This window comes from Maniola hyperantus, chromosome 26 (assembly GCF_902806685.2).
Source record: "Maniola hyperantus chromosome 26, iAphHyp1.2, whole genome shotgun sequence".
Classification (NCBI taxonomy): domain Eukaryota; kingdom Metazoa; phylum Arthropoda; class Insecta; order Lepidoptera; family Nymphalidae; genus Maniola; species Maniola hyperantus.
This window is the reverse complement of record NC_048561.1, coordinates 3034431-3051158: the sequence shown is the minus strand read 5'-3', so window position 1 is coordinate 3051158 and position 16728 is coordinate 3034431. Positions and strand designations below refer to the sequence as shown.

Below are 16728 nucleotides of genomic sequence, written 5' to 3'. Positions count from 1 at the left end.
TACGTTCATGTACCTGCGCAGAAACTTAAAAGTTACGCTCATGTACCTGCGCAGAAACTTAAAAGTTACGCTCATGTACCTGCGCAGAAATCTTAGAGCGATAGATAGCATGAATCTGTTATTCTTGTGTTTATCTTGAAGTTTTTTTGATATTTACTATGTTTATTTTTATAAAAAATTCCAGGAGAAGAGGGAGCAGGACAAAAGATCGGACGTTTTCGACCGTCCCGGACAAATAGTAGACCGACTGTTAGAAACAGAGAAACGTATGACGTCCGGACAAAATTAATAGTTATAATGTCCTTTAGACCGAATATCGGCGCGGGAGATATTATACATGCACTCTCATATCCCGATGGGACAGAAATCCGACACGACCGGAGAGAGATCAGGCGCGGGCCCGACGGCTTTATTTTCTCTCCGGGACACGGGGGTGATACACCAACTCCGGGCTAATACTGAAAATTACTTAACAGAAAACCTATTATTTAACTACTTTTTGGTCCGACCCGGGAATCGAACTCAGGACCTCGTCATCTGCAGTCGAACATACTAACCACTAGACCAACGAGGCAATTGGAACCGGGCAAAATTAATACGTATAGATTGTGTAAAGGTAACTGTTCATTAAAGCGGTGTAAAATTTCCCCTTTCACCTCTAAATTAACTTGAATTTGTGCTAGGAGTTAGATTACAACCTAGGACTATTGAGGTTTTATTCTCTTTTAACACATAGTTACATATAACTTTAGTTACTGAGCTATACTAGTAGCTTTTAGAAATTATATTACATATCACATAATGGTGCTCACACAATGGCAATACAGTGTTATATAACATTGAATAGCAAACTAACACAAAAATATAAATTACTAGATGAAACCCGCGACTTCGTCCGCGTGGATTTAGGTTTTAAAAATCCCGCTGGAACTCGTTAATTTTCCGGGATCAAAAGTACCCTATGTCTTTGCCCGGGATGGAAGTTATTTCTATACCAAATTTCATTAAAATCGGTTAAACGGATGGGCCGTGAAAAGCTAACAGACAGACAGACAGACACACTTTCGCTTTTATAATATTAGTATGGATGAGCAGATATACTCTACACACAACCGACGGGGATGCATCGTGTTTATAATGTCTGCGATCATACAAAATACTACAATTTGGTTACACTCAACATGCTAAAAAAAAATTCAGCTGTTAAGAAAATGTTATATTGTTATATAACATTATATTGCTGTGTGGGAGGACACTAACAGTAAAATATCTATTCGGTAGGTCGAGGAACGAAGAAAAACGGTACACACACAAAAAGAAGAGAGAGAGAAAGAGTTGGAATAGTTGAATGAAGAGTAAATGAGGTTAGTCTCATCTCCTAGCACAAGTTTCATGTTTATTTAGAGACTTAAGGCCAGCGCAAGCAGACGGAGTAGAGCTGAGCTAAATCTGTTTGATAACTTCATATAAACACGGCGTTATGTGCTTTGGACATACCGTTGAAATTAGTATCATCATCATGATCAACCCATTACTGACCCACTACCGAGCACGGGTCTCCTCTCAGAGTGAGAAGGGTTTAGGCCACAGTTGCCACGGGGGCCCAATGCGGATTGGCAGAAATTATTATACCGAAAGTTAAACACGGAGTCTACTCAAGTAATCACCGTTATGCCAAAGTAAATAAAGCTTGGTTTGTGTTGTTAGTAAGAAAGCCTCTGCCTGTGAGCGTTTCACCTTAGAGAAGAAGTACTGAAATGTTTTTTGGGTAATAGTTTTATCAATCAATCAATTCACATTCAAAACTCAGTCAAAAAAAAGTACATTGGATGATATATAGATTGTCCAAATGAATGAAAATATTTCTTTCCAATCCAAGCATTAATGAGTCTCTTTCACACGGCAGTTATAAAGTGTTATATAACATTGTGTCAGAAATTATCGATATAAAGTTATTTAATACTAGATGATGCCCGCGACTTCGTCCGCGTGGATTTAGCTTTTTAAAAATCCTGTGGGAACTCTTCAAATTTCCGGGATAAAAAGTAGCCTATGTCCTTCCCCGGGATGTAAGCTATCTCTGTACCAAATTTCGTCAAAATTGGTTGAACGGTTGAGCCGTGAAAAGCTAGCAGATAATAATATTTAAAAAGGTTCTGACGCGTTTGATTGTGGTCATAACATTGCAAAAAAAGGTATTATGTAACACGTGATAGAAAATGTTGTTGTTATATAATGTTAATTATAACTGCTGGGTGTGACCACTATTTTACTTTGTAAGTCATTTTTAATTTTATAATTCATACCATTAACGTTTACCAAATTATCATAGTATTAGAACAAATCATTTATTTATTTTTACAGTCGAGGGAATGAATTTATAAAACCTCTTTTACATAGAAAATATTTTACATACAATAATAGTTTACCTAATATAAGTGCGAAGCAAAACGATAAAAAGACGCGAACATGTGCGTCGATCTGTTTTGTGTCAATTTCATGTTTCCAATGCGAAAAGACGACGACAAAAAATATTTTTTGATTGAAAGAAGACGAAAAAAATGACTCCTCACGCGCCATTTTAAGGCTTAATTTATATTGAAAAGGAATGGAAGTGAATTTCTAAAATATTACTATCAGTAAAGACATGCCCGCCAGGTGATTTAGCGTACTGGTACGCCGCCGGCTATAAATCGATTAGGGGTATGTCGTATGGGATGAATTAAAAAACAACACCCCTTCCAAGTTAGCGAGCTTCCGTCTTAGACTGCACGGCCACTTACCAGCACGTGAGATCGTCGTCAAGTCGGAGTTGTTTGGAGGATAGCGCGAGTGGTAGAGAAAAGTTAGTAAACGACAAAAAGCATTTTCAAAAAATCGTTACTTAATAGTAAATGTTCGTTTATTACACTTGGCGTTTTAGTATTTAACCGGTAAAGCATTATTTTGAAGTATTATTTTTTACCAAAAATGTATTAATTTCTATTTATTTGCACAAATTCTTATGTATCATTGATAATGATAAATGTACAAAGTACAATGTGATTCTATTTGTGTAACAATGAGTTTATTTATACCTTATTTATTAATTAATTAAATCAAAATATTGTGTAATTTATACATTAGTTTTATTTCTTAATCAAGATGCTCTTACATAGCTGTTATAAAAATGTTATATTACCATGATACCCTATGGTTACATTTTTTATACTCGATCTCGCAATTATAACTTTGTAATATTTTGTTTCGGCACAATTATGTTATATAACATTTTATAACTATGTGGGAGAACTATTAAACCATCTCACACCAGAAAAATCTATCAGCCTATCTGGCATTAACGCCATAGAAGGTTAAATTGTACGTCCTATTGATGGTTTACTTTACATAATCATTTAATATGGATTAGGAGGCCGGGAGGGCCTGACCCTCGTTATTTTATAAAAGTTGAACTTCGTTATTTTATGAAAGCGTATTGTCCCCAACACATGGTGGAACCATCAGCGACTATGAAACGACTATCATGGTGGCTTGATCATGCATTGCCAGACAGCTTTTATAAAATTACGAAGGTCAGGCACGCGCGGACTCTTACCTCTAATCATCCTCTAATAGAGCTTCATCGAATATAGAGCCCGGCTCGCAAACGTTTGCAATGGCGCGCGCGTATAAACAAGGGGAAGTAAAAGTCGATAATACAAATAAATTGACAATTTTTATTAGTTACGATTCTTTTGTACAAAAAAAACCGGCCAAGTGCGAGTCAGGCTCGCGCAATGCCCTCCGTAGGTACTACAGTCGTATTTTTTCGACATTTTGCACGATGATTCAAAAACTATGATGCATAAAAATAAATAAAAATCTGTCTTAGAATGTACAGGTGAAGACCTTTCATATGATACTTGATATAGTCACTCACTTCGAAAGTTGAAAATACTAATTATTAGTTCATGACCACAATTTAATTTTTTTGTGTGATCTAACCCTAAATTCACGGTTTGCAGATTTTTCCCCAAATGTCAGCTATAAGACCTACCTACCTGCCAAATTTCATGATTCTAGGTCAACGGGAAGTAGGTATCCTGTAGGTTTCTTGACAGACAACAAAGTGATCCTATAAGGGTTCCGTTTTTCCTTTTGAGGTACGGAACCCTAACAATAGCATATACTATTTAAGTGAGTATAGTCCGCGACAGGTTGAGATGGAAATCCGGATATGAGGCGGGGACGCCCCGCATACTCACACTGGGTTATTGCGGGGGAGGTGTGCAGGGCGTTCCCTACCCGATTGCTATCGACCTGTCGATTTATTTTTTCCTACCTAACCATCTAACTATAATATTTTAATCACTGGTACGTACTTCCATACAGTATTATATAATATAGTGACATTCTCTAAAGAATCGTCCGAGTCTTAATTAAATGCTGTGGCTGTAACATTTTCATTCAAAAATGTGTTATATTACCTCCCGCAGCGTTGAAGCACCTTAATAATGTACCTTGCTATGTAATTACGAATAAAATTAACATATCGTTATATAACTTCGTTATAAAATGTTATAAAACAATTATTTTCCTATTTTTTAATGGCGTATGGAAAGCACCACAACACAAATTAATCTAACAATGGGGCCGATTCTCTTGTACACAATCTCTAAACTATACTAAATTAACAGGTCTAAATCTAGTACTATCCTTTTCCGCGAGCAACATTATGAAAGGGATAGCAATAGATTTAGACGTGCCATTTTAGTTTAGTTTAGAGATTGTGTATCAGAGAATCGGCCCCAATGGTGCCGCTTCTGTTGTCTTTCTCTAAACTAAATTTAGAGTATCTGCATCTTTTTCTTTTTAATATTGCTAAAAAAGGACAGAACACGAATTTTACATTTAAAGACTCGAAAAACTCGGGTCACGACTGGCAGCTAAAGTCACAAGGTTTTCACAGTTCGAAAGTCACAAAACTGTCGAACTGTGTCTGTCCTTTTCATATTACATTAGTAAGAAGAGGATGCGAATGTGACTCTAAAATTTAGGTGTGCTCAGAATCAGTACCTACCATTATTGCACAATAACAAATTAGTTTTTCTTCACCTTTTTACCTGTACTAGCCTTTTCTTTCTTCCTAAACAAATTAGTAAAGAGTTTCTTAATTATTATCACAACTACGGACAGTGCTAGTATAAGTACGGCGAGCTGGTCCAGCATCCACAGCTGGTACCACGAGTACAGCAGGCTTTTGGAACGCAGGTGGTATGCCCCTGGAAATACAACAAAATATAAATATTTATCACGTTAAAATACATATCCAGTTAATTTATAGTTCAGATAGCCATCGGGGTATGAGGGGATATAAAACAAGAGTGAATAGGCATCTTCTAGGTAAACGAGTCCCATCTTAGACCACATCATCACTTGCCATACAGTGTGATTGTGGTCCAGCGTTTGCCTGTAATGAATAAAAAAACCGGCCAAGTGCGAGTCAGGCTCGCGCAATGAGGGTTCCGTACTACAGTCGTATTTTTTCGACATTTTGCACGATAATTCAAAAACTATGATGCATAAAAATAAATAAAAATCTGTTTTAGAATGCACAGGTGAAGACCTTTCATATGATACCCCACTTGATGTAGTTATCTTACTTAGAAAATTGTTATTAGTTTATGACCACAATTTAATTTTTCACAATTTTACACAATTCAACGGGAAGTACCCTGTAGGTTTCTTGACAGACAGACAACATAATGATCCTATAAGGGTTCCGTTTTTCCTTTTGAGGTACCTACGGAACCCTAAAAAACTTCAGGTGGACGTCACAAGCCTTACCTTTGCTCTCGATGGCCAGTTCCACGTAGTGCTGAATGAGCTTCTTGTTGGAGACAGGGCGCTTGCGGAACAGCCTCGAGATCTCCCTCGCGCGGTTGTAGTAACTGAAACACAAAAAAACCGGCCAAGTGCGAGTCAGACTCGCCCACCGAGGGTTCCGTACTACAATTGTATTTTATCGACATTTTGCTCGATAAATCAAAAACTATTATGTATAAAAATAAATAAAAATCTATTTTAGAATGTACAGGTGAAGACCTTCCATATGATACCCCACTTGATATAGTTATCTTACTTTGAATGTCGAAAATAGCAATATTTGTTCGAAACACATTTTAATTTTTTTCTTGTGATGTGACCACAAATTCACGGTTCTCAGATTTTTCCCCAAATGTCAGCTATAAGACATACCTACCTGCCAAATTTCATGATCCTAGGTCAACGGGAAGTACCCTGTGGGTTTCTTGACAGACAGACAGACAGACAACAAAGTGATCCTATAAGGGTTCCGTTTTGTCCTTTTGAGGTACCTACGGAACCCTAAAAATTCATTATTCATCATCATCATAGTCAACCGATAGACGTCCACTGCTGGACATGGGTCCCTTGTAGGGACTTTGACACGTCACGGTCGCACGGTGTTTGGGAAGAGTAATTTTGAGGTTTCCCGCTAATTCTGACAGATGAGGCCATGTCCCGCCCTCACACTACGCAAGGCATTGCTGGGCTGGTTTCTGAACACGGATTACAGAATATTTTTTTAACTCTGGATTTTTCTGCAGTTTGAGCGCAAGCGCAAGCCTATCTCATAGTAAAAAAATACCTTGAGGATGTGTTCCATCCTCAAACAGCATAAGACATTTACTAGGCTGGTCTCCGAAGATAATCTCCGACAGCTATAACTGAGACGTCAAGTGTGTCTACCTGTTGTTATTGAGCATCTCTTTGAGGGCGATTTTGAGGTTCCCTGCCAGTTCTGGCAGGTTGAAGTCGACTTTTACAGCATGCCCTCCCCTCACGCTACGCTGGGCGTTGCTGTGCTGGTCTCCGAAGACTGGCACAGTTATTACTGGCACGCCGAAGTGGAGAGATTCCAATATACTGAGCAGACCGCCATGGGTGATGAACACCTTCAGGTTGGGGTGCGCTGGAAGATACATTAGCATGACTTCAGAATTCAGGATAGGTTTACACTAAGTCAGAGAACATTAGTTGTACCTACCTCCCCACGCGCTTTTGACTCATAAAAAAGAAATACTTAGCGACCGTAGCAAACTCGGTTTTTTTAAAAGAATATTAGCAAAGTTTATTATGCTGACTAATATTCCCCTTTCCCCTCCAAGTAAGCGTAAAGCTTGTGCTAGGAGTAGGTACGACAATAGTGCAACGGGTGGGGTTTGAACCGACGACCTTTCGGATTTCAGTCCGCTCCTTTAACCGTTGAGCTATCGAGGCTCTTTATGCTTACTAGTTAATGCCAGGCTTAAAATGTTGACCAGATCACGCCACGCAGACAGGCTGCGGGAATCTCCTATCACCGTGACATTTGTCCCAGAAAGGGGATAGCAACACAGGATTCAGGAACAAGGAAGAGGGAGAAGACAATTTGTAGGGATTTAAGATGGCGCCCTGGAAAACACACGAAGAGCAAATACCGAACGGCCCAAATAACCACGAGGTTGGGGAGCCATGGGAGATGGTGCAGGTTGACCATAGGTTAGACCGGGTCTGCTCCGGGAGAAGGGGGAGAAGGTGGAAGGCGTACCACGGTACTCACAGAATATATTAGACTGCTGCATTCAAGGTCTAAACTCTAATGTCAAGGTTCCTGAGCAACCATTTCGTCCGCTTGAATTTCCACAGCATGGTGTGGAGCAGTTCCATGGTTTCGGGAAGGGTCCTGAATGAAATATACCATCTACCAACAGACGTGTAAGTTGGGCGGTGACAGTCTGAACCGTCATACTCACAGAGTATGCTAGACTGCGGCATCCAGGGTCTAATGTGAAGATTCCTGGGCAACCCTTCCATTTGCTCCTCGAACTTCCACAGCACGGTGTAGGGCAGTTCCCCCAACATCTTGACCAGCTCGCTTCGGGTCTGCTCCGGCAGCGCGGCGGAACGGACCACGGAGCCCATGCTGAAGTAGATCACCCCCTGGCGGGATGAGTCCAGGAGGTCTTGGAGGTCCTGGAAACATTAATGGATAATTTTTATACTACAAAGTTTCTTATACAATTACATGGGGGTATCGCCATGGATGGAGTGGGGTATGGGGAGAGAGTTGGGTGCGAATTCACAAGGAGTGTTATGGGTGTATGGTATATTAGTACTTAGTATGAGAGCCTGTTCTTTCTTCAGCAATGGTAGCACTGAGCAGTGGTGGCACATTTTTGTTAATGTGGTAACCCTTTATGTCGACATAGGAGGGGAAGCACCAAGGATGGGTGCGAGTTCATTAGCAGTGTGGGTGTGATGGGTACATCTGTTTCATCGTACCTGTATTGACGGTAGGTACATCCTTGTTGAATGTCGATGTGGTAGCCCACGATGGGTGGGCCATGAGGGGTGAGAGTTCAGAGAGAGTATGGGTGTTGTGGGTTAGTATGTACGTCTATTTCCTCCTACCTTGGGTAGTGACGGTACATCCTTGTCGACGTGGTAGCTCGCGATGGGTGGGCCATGATGGATGGGTGAGATTTCACCAGCAGTATGGGTGTTGTGGGCTAGTAATTAGTATGTAGGTAAATCTGTTCCCTCGAACCTTGGGTAGAGGTGGCACATCTTCGTCAATGTGGTAGCCGGCGATGTCCACCACGTTGGGTGGAGTGACGAATGGTTGTGCGAAAGATGGGTGCGAGTTCACAAACATTATGGAAATGTTATGCATCGCCTCGTAGAAGGGAGGTAGGGTAACGCCGCGCGCTTTAGCTAGTGGTTCGAAGTATTTCTCGTAGTTTGCTTTATTGGCGGACCAGCTTGACCTAAAAATTTAAGAAAGAATTGATCTGACAAATTTTTTAAATGACAAAATTATAACTGCAGTAAATATTATAAAACTAAATTGACGCGAGCGTAGCGAGCTCAATTTTTTTTATTACGATGACATGGCGCTAGGTTAGTGAATTTTTTATATTTTTTACATTGCTGACTAATATTCCCCTTTCCCCTCCAAGTAAGCGTAAAGCTTGTGCTAGGAGTAGATACGACAATAGTGCAACGGGTGGGGTTTGAACCGGCGACCTTTCGGTTTTCATTCCGCTCCTTTAACCGTTGAGCTTATGAGGCTCTAATGTATGGATTATATTAGTCATAATTGTATGGTTTATATTGAGTTGCGACTCACGTGGTGTGGTAGGTGAAGAAGAGGAAATTGAGGGTGTTCTGGATGCGTTGCCACAGCGTCATGGGCGTGCCGTAGTCGCTCATCATGGCGGGGATGGTGGGCACGGAGCGCACCGTGTCCACCAGGTACTCCAGGTGTGGGTGGAGCACCATGCCGCACAGCAGGATCCATGGCGCGTCCTGCACCACTGCGTACCTGGCAAAAAATAATAATAATGCCAAATTTCAGCCCAATTTCAGTAGTTTGAGCTGTGCGTCGATAGATCAGTCAGTCAGTCAGTCACCTTTTCCTTTTATATATTTAGACGAAGGTCTGACACACGCTATGACTCTCTTCATTATCAACACGTTTTTTCTCGGTACTAACCCAACCTCCGTTTCCGAGAAGAACCACTCAGAGATGACGGCATCATACTTCTGACTGAGGAGCGCGTTCCTCACTGCTGGAGTCTCCAGGGTACTCCGGGAGACGTTCCATGCGAACCCCTTCACCACGTCCAAGTTTTGGGAATCGGGGTTGGTCATATCCAAATCTGAAAATACGGCAGTAGAAACAAAAGTGTTAATAAAAAATACCCGTGTCCGTTATCCATACTATCCATACTCCATACTAATATCATAAATGCGAAAGTGTGTCTGTCTGTCTGCTAGCCTTTCACGGCCCAACCGTTCAACCGATTTTGACGAAATTTGGTACAGAGATTGCATCCCGAAGGACATAGGCTACTTTTTATCCCGGAAAATCAAAAAATTACCACGGGATTTTCAAAAACCTAAATCCACGCGAACAAAGTCGCGGGAATCATCTAGTATTATAAATGTGAAAGTGTGTTTGTTGGTTTGTCCTTCAATCACGTCGCAACGGTGCAACGGATTGACGTCCTTTTTTGCATAGGTACCTATAGATAAAGACCTGGAGAGTATGACATACCTAGGCTACTTTTTATCCCGGAAAATCAAAGAGTTCCCACGGGATTATTAGAAAACCTAATTCCACGCGGATGAAGTCGCGGGAATCAGCTAGTGTGTTCATAAAAAATATCCGTAAATATTTCCATACCATTGCACAAGAAAGTAATGTAAGTACATCGGCATTAAAATGACATTTCGGCTTTATAGAGCATTGTCTCTGTTACTCATACCTTTATGACGTTTTGTCGGTCACAACGACAGGGAGAATGCTCTACAAATCCAATATCTCCTTCTAAAGGACGATGTACATTACTTTCTGCTGCGTACTGTAGTCTGAAGCACTTTAATTTATTAGATTTTCATGGCGGCTATTTTGAAGTTTTAATTATTTGTTGTTATAGCGACAACAACTCTCTAGTCTCTGCCTATTACAGTTCAAGAGATACAGCCCGCTGACAGACAGACGGACGGACAGAGAGCGGAGTATATATAAAAATATATAATAATTGGGTCCCGTTGGCACCCTTCTAAAAAGAGTCCAATGTTTCATCATCATCATGATCATCCTATCGCCGTGCGCCGGCTCACTACAGAGCACGGGTCTCCTCTCAGAGTGAGAAGGGTTTTGGCCATAGTCTACCACGCTGGCCATGTGCGGATTGGTATAGACTTCACACACCACTGAGAACATTATAGAAAACTCTCAGGCATGCAGGTTTCCTCACGATGTTTTCCTTCACCGTAAAAGCAAGTGATATTTAATTAATTAAAACGCACATAACTCCGAAAAGTTAGAGGTGCGTGCCCGGGGTCGAACCCCCGACCTCCGATTAGAAGGCGGACGTCCTAACCACTAGGCTATGTTCAATGTTTGCACAATTGTAATTTAAAAAAAAAAATTGGATATTATTACCTACATATTAAATTACACATAAGGAACACAAAAAATACTTATAATACAGATAAAAAACAAGTAATAATGCTAAAAAAAATTTACGAGACATTTCACCGCGATTAATAGCCTCATCCTGGTGACAGAAGGGCTGGCTCATTTTTTGCGCAACGGATCAGCCTGGCTGTCCAGCGCGGAAATGCAGCCAGTATTCTTGGCATCATTCCACGCGGTCATGATTTATATAGTAATTAGATAAGGCTAGCTTTAAGTTTTATTGTAATAAAAGAAGTTTGTAGTCAGACCAAAAAAAAAAAAAAAAGTAATAATTAAGTAGACCTAGGTCTAGTAGACGTATGAATGGGCAACCCCTGCACTAGTAAACACTGTATTACAGAAGAAACACTTACGCCTTGTTAGCTCTTGTATATGACTTATGTCGATGTAAGTCAGGTTTGTTACAGGTTTGCCGGGAAAAGTTGTGATCCATGTCACCTGAAAATAGTTATAGTTTTTGCATTTCACGAAGGCGAGTGGCTCATGTTTGTGTTTAAGTCGTATCGGTATAAGTAAGGTAGGTACACTAAATGTGTGCGTTTGCGAGCGCTTACTCGCGACTGATTGGTCCGACATGCACGCACACTTACGCAATGTCCGTGTATACGGCGTAACCACAAGTAAAGTTCACTCCCCTTAGTGAATTGCAAGAACTGTACAGTACCTACTATTTAAAAAAAAAATCATATACTCGACAGCAAAAATACTTAACTTAAAACCATCTCGAAACTTACCTATAACTCGAAATAAACCACATTGTAAATGAAAATGAAAATGAAAATGAAAATGAAAATGAAAATCTTTTTTATTCGTATAAACTTTTACAAGTGCTTACGAATAGTCGGATGCATCTACCACTGGTTCGGAATGCCTTTCCTGCCGAGAAGAACCAGCAAGAAACTCGGCGGTTGCTCTTTTCAAATATTTGATATAGGTACAAGATTATGCCATGTATAAAATAGTATTTGCAGTCTTGTGCGTTGCTGGAACGAGCTGCAGGTCAAATCCACGCTCTTTCATCATTTAGATAATCTTCAATTGTGTAATATGCTTTTTTCAGGAGCATATTTTTAATAGATTTTTTAAACTTGTGCAAAGGTAAGTCCAAAATAGTTTGCGGGATTTTATTATAAAAGGTAATACCAATACCCACAAATGACTTATGGACTTTCCTGAGGCGGAAGGCAGGAGCTGCCAGTTTGTCTCTGTTTCTAGTTAGCCTATTGTGTAGATCACCAATTTTCTTGTAACTAAGAATATTTTGTCTTACAAAAATTATGTTATTATAAATAAGTATAAGTAAGTATACCTAGTGAGTCGTGAGTTGTGACCTCCATTCAGGGACCGAAAAGGTAATGCGAATTTAAGGGTTTTAATCGGATTAATTTTTAGGGTTAGGTTAAAAACCCCACGCTAAAGATAACCCGTATTATATGGGTTAATCAGCCAACATAAACCGGTTCTGCACGTAAGGTTTATTTTTGCTTATAAAAATGCGCAAGAAAGTGATGACGATAACAGCCGCTCGCTGTTTGATCGCGTCCCGGCACGACTCCAATTTGCCGTCACGAAATATGCATGCGATTTTAAACGTTATTTCCTGGTTCACAATACTATATTTAATTTTGGCAAGTGTTTGGCTGTAGGTATTATTTAGGTTAAATCGTCCAAGGTATTATTTACTACTCACAATTTTATTTCGATTCTAGCGCAAATCACTGAACAGTCTAACTCTTACATATTCTGTGCTCTAGTATGATACAGGTCGACATGGCAATCGGGTTGGGGACGCCCCGCACCTGCGCTAACCCGGTGTGGGCGAGCGCGGGTGACGTGCGGGTGTGCGGGACGTCCTCCCGCCTCATACCTCGATTGCCATCTCAACCTGTCGCGTACTATTCCTACTTATTAGTTAAAGTTGAGTGTTTTTGTTCATGTCAGTCGTTGTTTTTCATACTTAGTACCTAGCACTTTATGTTGATTTGAATATGTTAAATATGATTACATTCGTATATCATAGTACCTACCTATTAACGCTTGTTACAGAAAAATCCATATCCATACTAATATTATTATTATTATAAAGGCGAATAATTAAAAAAATTGTACAATTGTTAGATTCGTTCGACCGAATGTTGGGTTATTCCCGTCGAGTCACACCCCCGTGAGTAACAGTGTGACTCAACAGCATTTTTTTAGATTTTTTCCCGTTGAGTAACACTGTGACTTAATGGGATTTTTTTCCTCCGTTAGCTTAGCTACCGAACAATGCTTAGGCAGCCCTAATAACATGTGCTTATTCAGCACCTACAGGTCGTCTTGGACAAGGAGAGCGTGCCTGTTTCCACGTCAGTAAATTACCTTATGTCCAGCTTCAAGTAGGGGGTAAACCAGCCCCTTCACAAGATGGAAGTGGCTTTTGGAAGGGATATTCTGCAAGCATAGTATATTGTATGCGTATGCCGTTGACATGACACTCAGGAGTATCGCTAACTTCATTTTAGTTTGGACCTGTAACAAAAAAGTTTGAGGGTGAGATCTATAGAGCGCACTCTGACCACACGAGTAGATATATAGACCAGAGGGGAAGCTTCATACTAGCGGCTGGCTGTAGGTTCACTCAATCTGCGCAGCTCACGCACTCCACGACGTGTCACGGACGCTCCGTTTGCCATCGAACTGCGCAAACGGAGCGTCAGTGATGTGCGTGAGCTAGTGTGAAGCTTCCCCTCTGGTCTATAATATCTACGAGTTAAAACGAGACAGAGCTATATCTATCACATAAATCGTTTAACTCAATCAAGGACTGCAATCTCACCTGGTGGTAAGTGATGATGCAGCCTAAGATGGAAGCGGGCTAACCTGGAATGGGTATGGCATTTTTTTTATTATTAAACCCACATTCATTTGGTTGGTTTGCCGTGTAGAAACACGGCATCGTACCGGAACGCTAAATCGTTAGCCGGCACGGCTTTGCCGGTAGGGTGATAACTAGTCACGGCCGAAGCCTCCCACCAGACCAGACCAGAAATTTAGAAATTATAAAATTCCAAGCCCCTGCCGGGAATCGAACCCGGGTTCGATTCCTGGGGAATCGGTCTTGTTAGTGGGAGGTCCCGGGACCTTCCACTAACAAGACCACAGCGCTTACCACTGCGCCAGCGTGGTCGTCAATATACTCATACTTACCCACTTATAGATAAATCAGTAAATCAATATATAAATATCTCTTGTAAATATTATCTTTTCTTCACGGCAGGACATTCGATATTACACTTCACACTAAGTACTAACTAGTGGCGTGCATAGAGGCATAAAAGCACTGCTTACCTAGTTGAAATGGCTATGTGCTCATTTTTCATGATGACCTGTCATTAAATAGGTAGTTAGCTAACCAATGCTTACCCTAGGTTCAATTCCTGTGCACGCCACTGGTCACTACTAAGCCTATACTCAGTATTATAAAGGCGAAAGTATATGTGTGTATGTTTGATACCCTTTCACGCAAAAACTAATGGACGGATTGGCTGAAATTTGGAATGGAGATAGATTATACCCTGGATTAACACACAGGCTACTTTGTATACCGGAAAATCAAAGAGTTCCCGCGGGATTTTGAAAAACGTAAATCCACGCGGACGAAGTCGCGGGCATCAGTTAGTAAATTCCTATACCCCTTTAGTAAAATCCAATATTGATTGAAGCATGTAACAATGCATCACGTACCAATAGTACGCGACAGGTCGAGATGGCAATCGGAGTAAGTAATCGGAGGGGGACGCGCCCCCGCCTCATACTCCGTAGGGTTCCCAGGTCGCCAAACCAAATAGCCGGACAGACCAGCCAGTTTGGCCGGACATTTGGGTAGAAAAGCCGGACACCCTACATTATTGAGGATTTTGTGTCGTAGTATTAATGACGACAAAAAAATTGTACCTATGTAAAATCAAGCTTTTTTATTATTGTCATAAATCTTGTTGTCAGGCGGCAGCGACCGACAGTCGAACCGCCTGCGCTCGGCCACGCTCGTTTGCGAAATGTAAAAAGCCTAACAAAAGCCGGACAAGCCGGACACCGTTTATTTTGGCCGGACACGCAATCAAAAAGCCTACCTATGTCCGGCTTTATCCGGACGCCTGGCAACCCTACCTATAATATTCCATAATAATTACTTATTCCATAGTAAGTAATAATATGTTTCTATTATACAGCGTGTTATTTTCAGAGCAACACCACTAATACACATCATCAGGATCAACCAATCGCTGGCTCACTACAGAGCACGGGTCTCAAGTGCAGACTGCAGATTGGCAGACTTCACGCGCCTTTGAGAACAATATGTAGAATTCTCAGGCGCGTTTCCTCACGATGTTTTCCTTAACCGGGTGGAGTTTGAACCGGCAACCTTTCGGATTTTCAGTCCGCTCCTCTGACCGTTGAGCTAGTGAGGCTATTTTTCTACTGCTAACATACTGTATATAGGGCGCTAATTATAATTTACAGAGGTTCTGACGACTTGATACTTTAAAAAGGCCTTGGAGCGTGATTAGAATTACCTATAGGTACCTATGTGTAGTTATGAAGCTGTGATAACCTAGTGGTTAGGACGCCGCCTCCTAATCGGAGGTCGGGGGTTCGATCCCGGGCACGCACCTCTAACTTTTTTTTTTTTAAATTAGGAACACACACAATACATTAATTTAACACAAACTACGACATTTATAAACAAACACAGGCTGATAAATGTATCTATAAAATGTGTACACAGCATTTGCAAAATATCTTGACAAATAAAAAGAACTGAACTAAACAAATAACTAAGTTACAATAGGAGATGAACCCACCGTAACTTATCAGAGTTACATGCGTTTTAAGAATAGAATAGAATAGAATAAATTTTATTGCATTAACTGTGTAGGTACATTAGGTGTTATACTTGTTATAAAGTTGTAACCGTTTGCCACTTTGTGGCGTGCAATACTGGTTACATACAATCAGTGGCGTGCACAGTGTTTGAAGCCAGGGTAAGCATTAGTTAGCTAGGAACCTATTTACTGGCAGGTCATAATGAAAAATATGCATTGAGCTATTACAACTGGGGTAAGCAGTGCATTTATGCCTCTATGACCTGCACGCCACTGCATACAATATTTTTTAAATATTACAATTTTTAACTATTTTGTTTACTAAACTAAAAAAACACTACCTACTTACATACTGTACTAATTAATACTAAATACATACATACTAAAGTTCGTAACCACAATTTTTTTTGTGTGATGTAACCACAAATTCACGGTTTTCAGATTTTTCCCCGAATGTCAGCTATAAGATCTGCCTACCTGCCAAATTTCATGATTCTAGGTCAACGGGAAGTACGCTGTAGGTTTCTTGACAGACCGACAGACAGACAAACAACAAAGGGATCCTATAAGGGTTCCGTTTTTCCTTTTGAGGTACGGAACCCTAAAAATAAATAAATTAAATAAGTACCTACTCACTTAAAAATCGATAATCAACATTTATTTTAAGCACAACACTATTAACCACAGAATTAAGTCTAAATTCGAATTTTAAACGTTTTTCAAACTCAAACCGTTAAAACTCTCCTAAAAAAATATAACACAAAGCAAAACTCTCCGGTTCGAATATCGAACACCAACAACCGACTGATAGGGCTTGGGATCTTGGCATCA

At 40.5% G+C, this 16728-nt stretch overlaps 2 protein-coding genes across 3 annotated transcripts in view; one reads left to right on the top strand and one right to left on the bottom strand.

Annotated features, from left to right (window-relative positions):
• LOC117994418 (uncharacterized) overlaps positions 1-3118 on the top strand; it is a 16238-nt gene extending 13120 nt beyond the window's left edge. The window contains exon 15 of the mRNA XM_069507524.1: positions 185-3118. Within this exon, the coding sequence (XP_069363625.1) occupies positions 185-289 (105 nt within the window). The 3' untranslated portion in view covers positions 290-3118. The remainder of the gene's footprint in view (positions 1-184) is intronic.
• LOC117994414 (UDP-glucosyltransferase 2-like) lies at positions 3018-16728 on the bottom strand. Of its 2 annotated transcripts, none has more exons than XM_069507533.1 (10): positions 16526-16728; positions 13394-13543; positions 11386-11470; positions 9539-9704; positions 9173-9367; positions 8591-8810; positions 7797-8016; positions 6751-6973; positions 5827-5930; positions 3018-5261 (listed from the first exon to the last, which is right to left on the bottom strand). In XM_069507533.1, the coding sequence occupies exons 2-10, from the start codon at positions 13529-13531 to the stop codon at positions 5080-5082; spliced, it is 1533 nt and encodes a 510-aa protein (XP_069363634.1). In that variant the 5' UTR covers positions 13532-13543; positions 16526-16728; the 3' UTR covers positions 3018-5079. The 2 variants fall into 2 exon arrangements, with proteins under 2 accessions (XP_069363634.1, XP_034838212.1); XM_034982321.2 differs by having other exon boundaries at positions 16534-16727.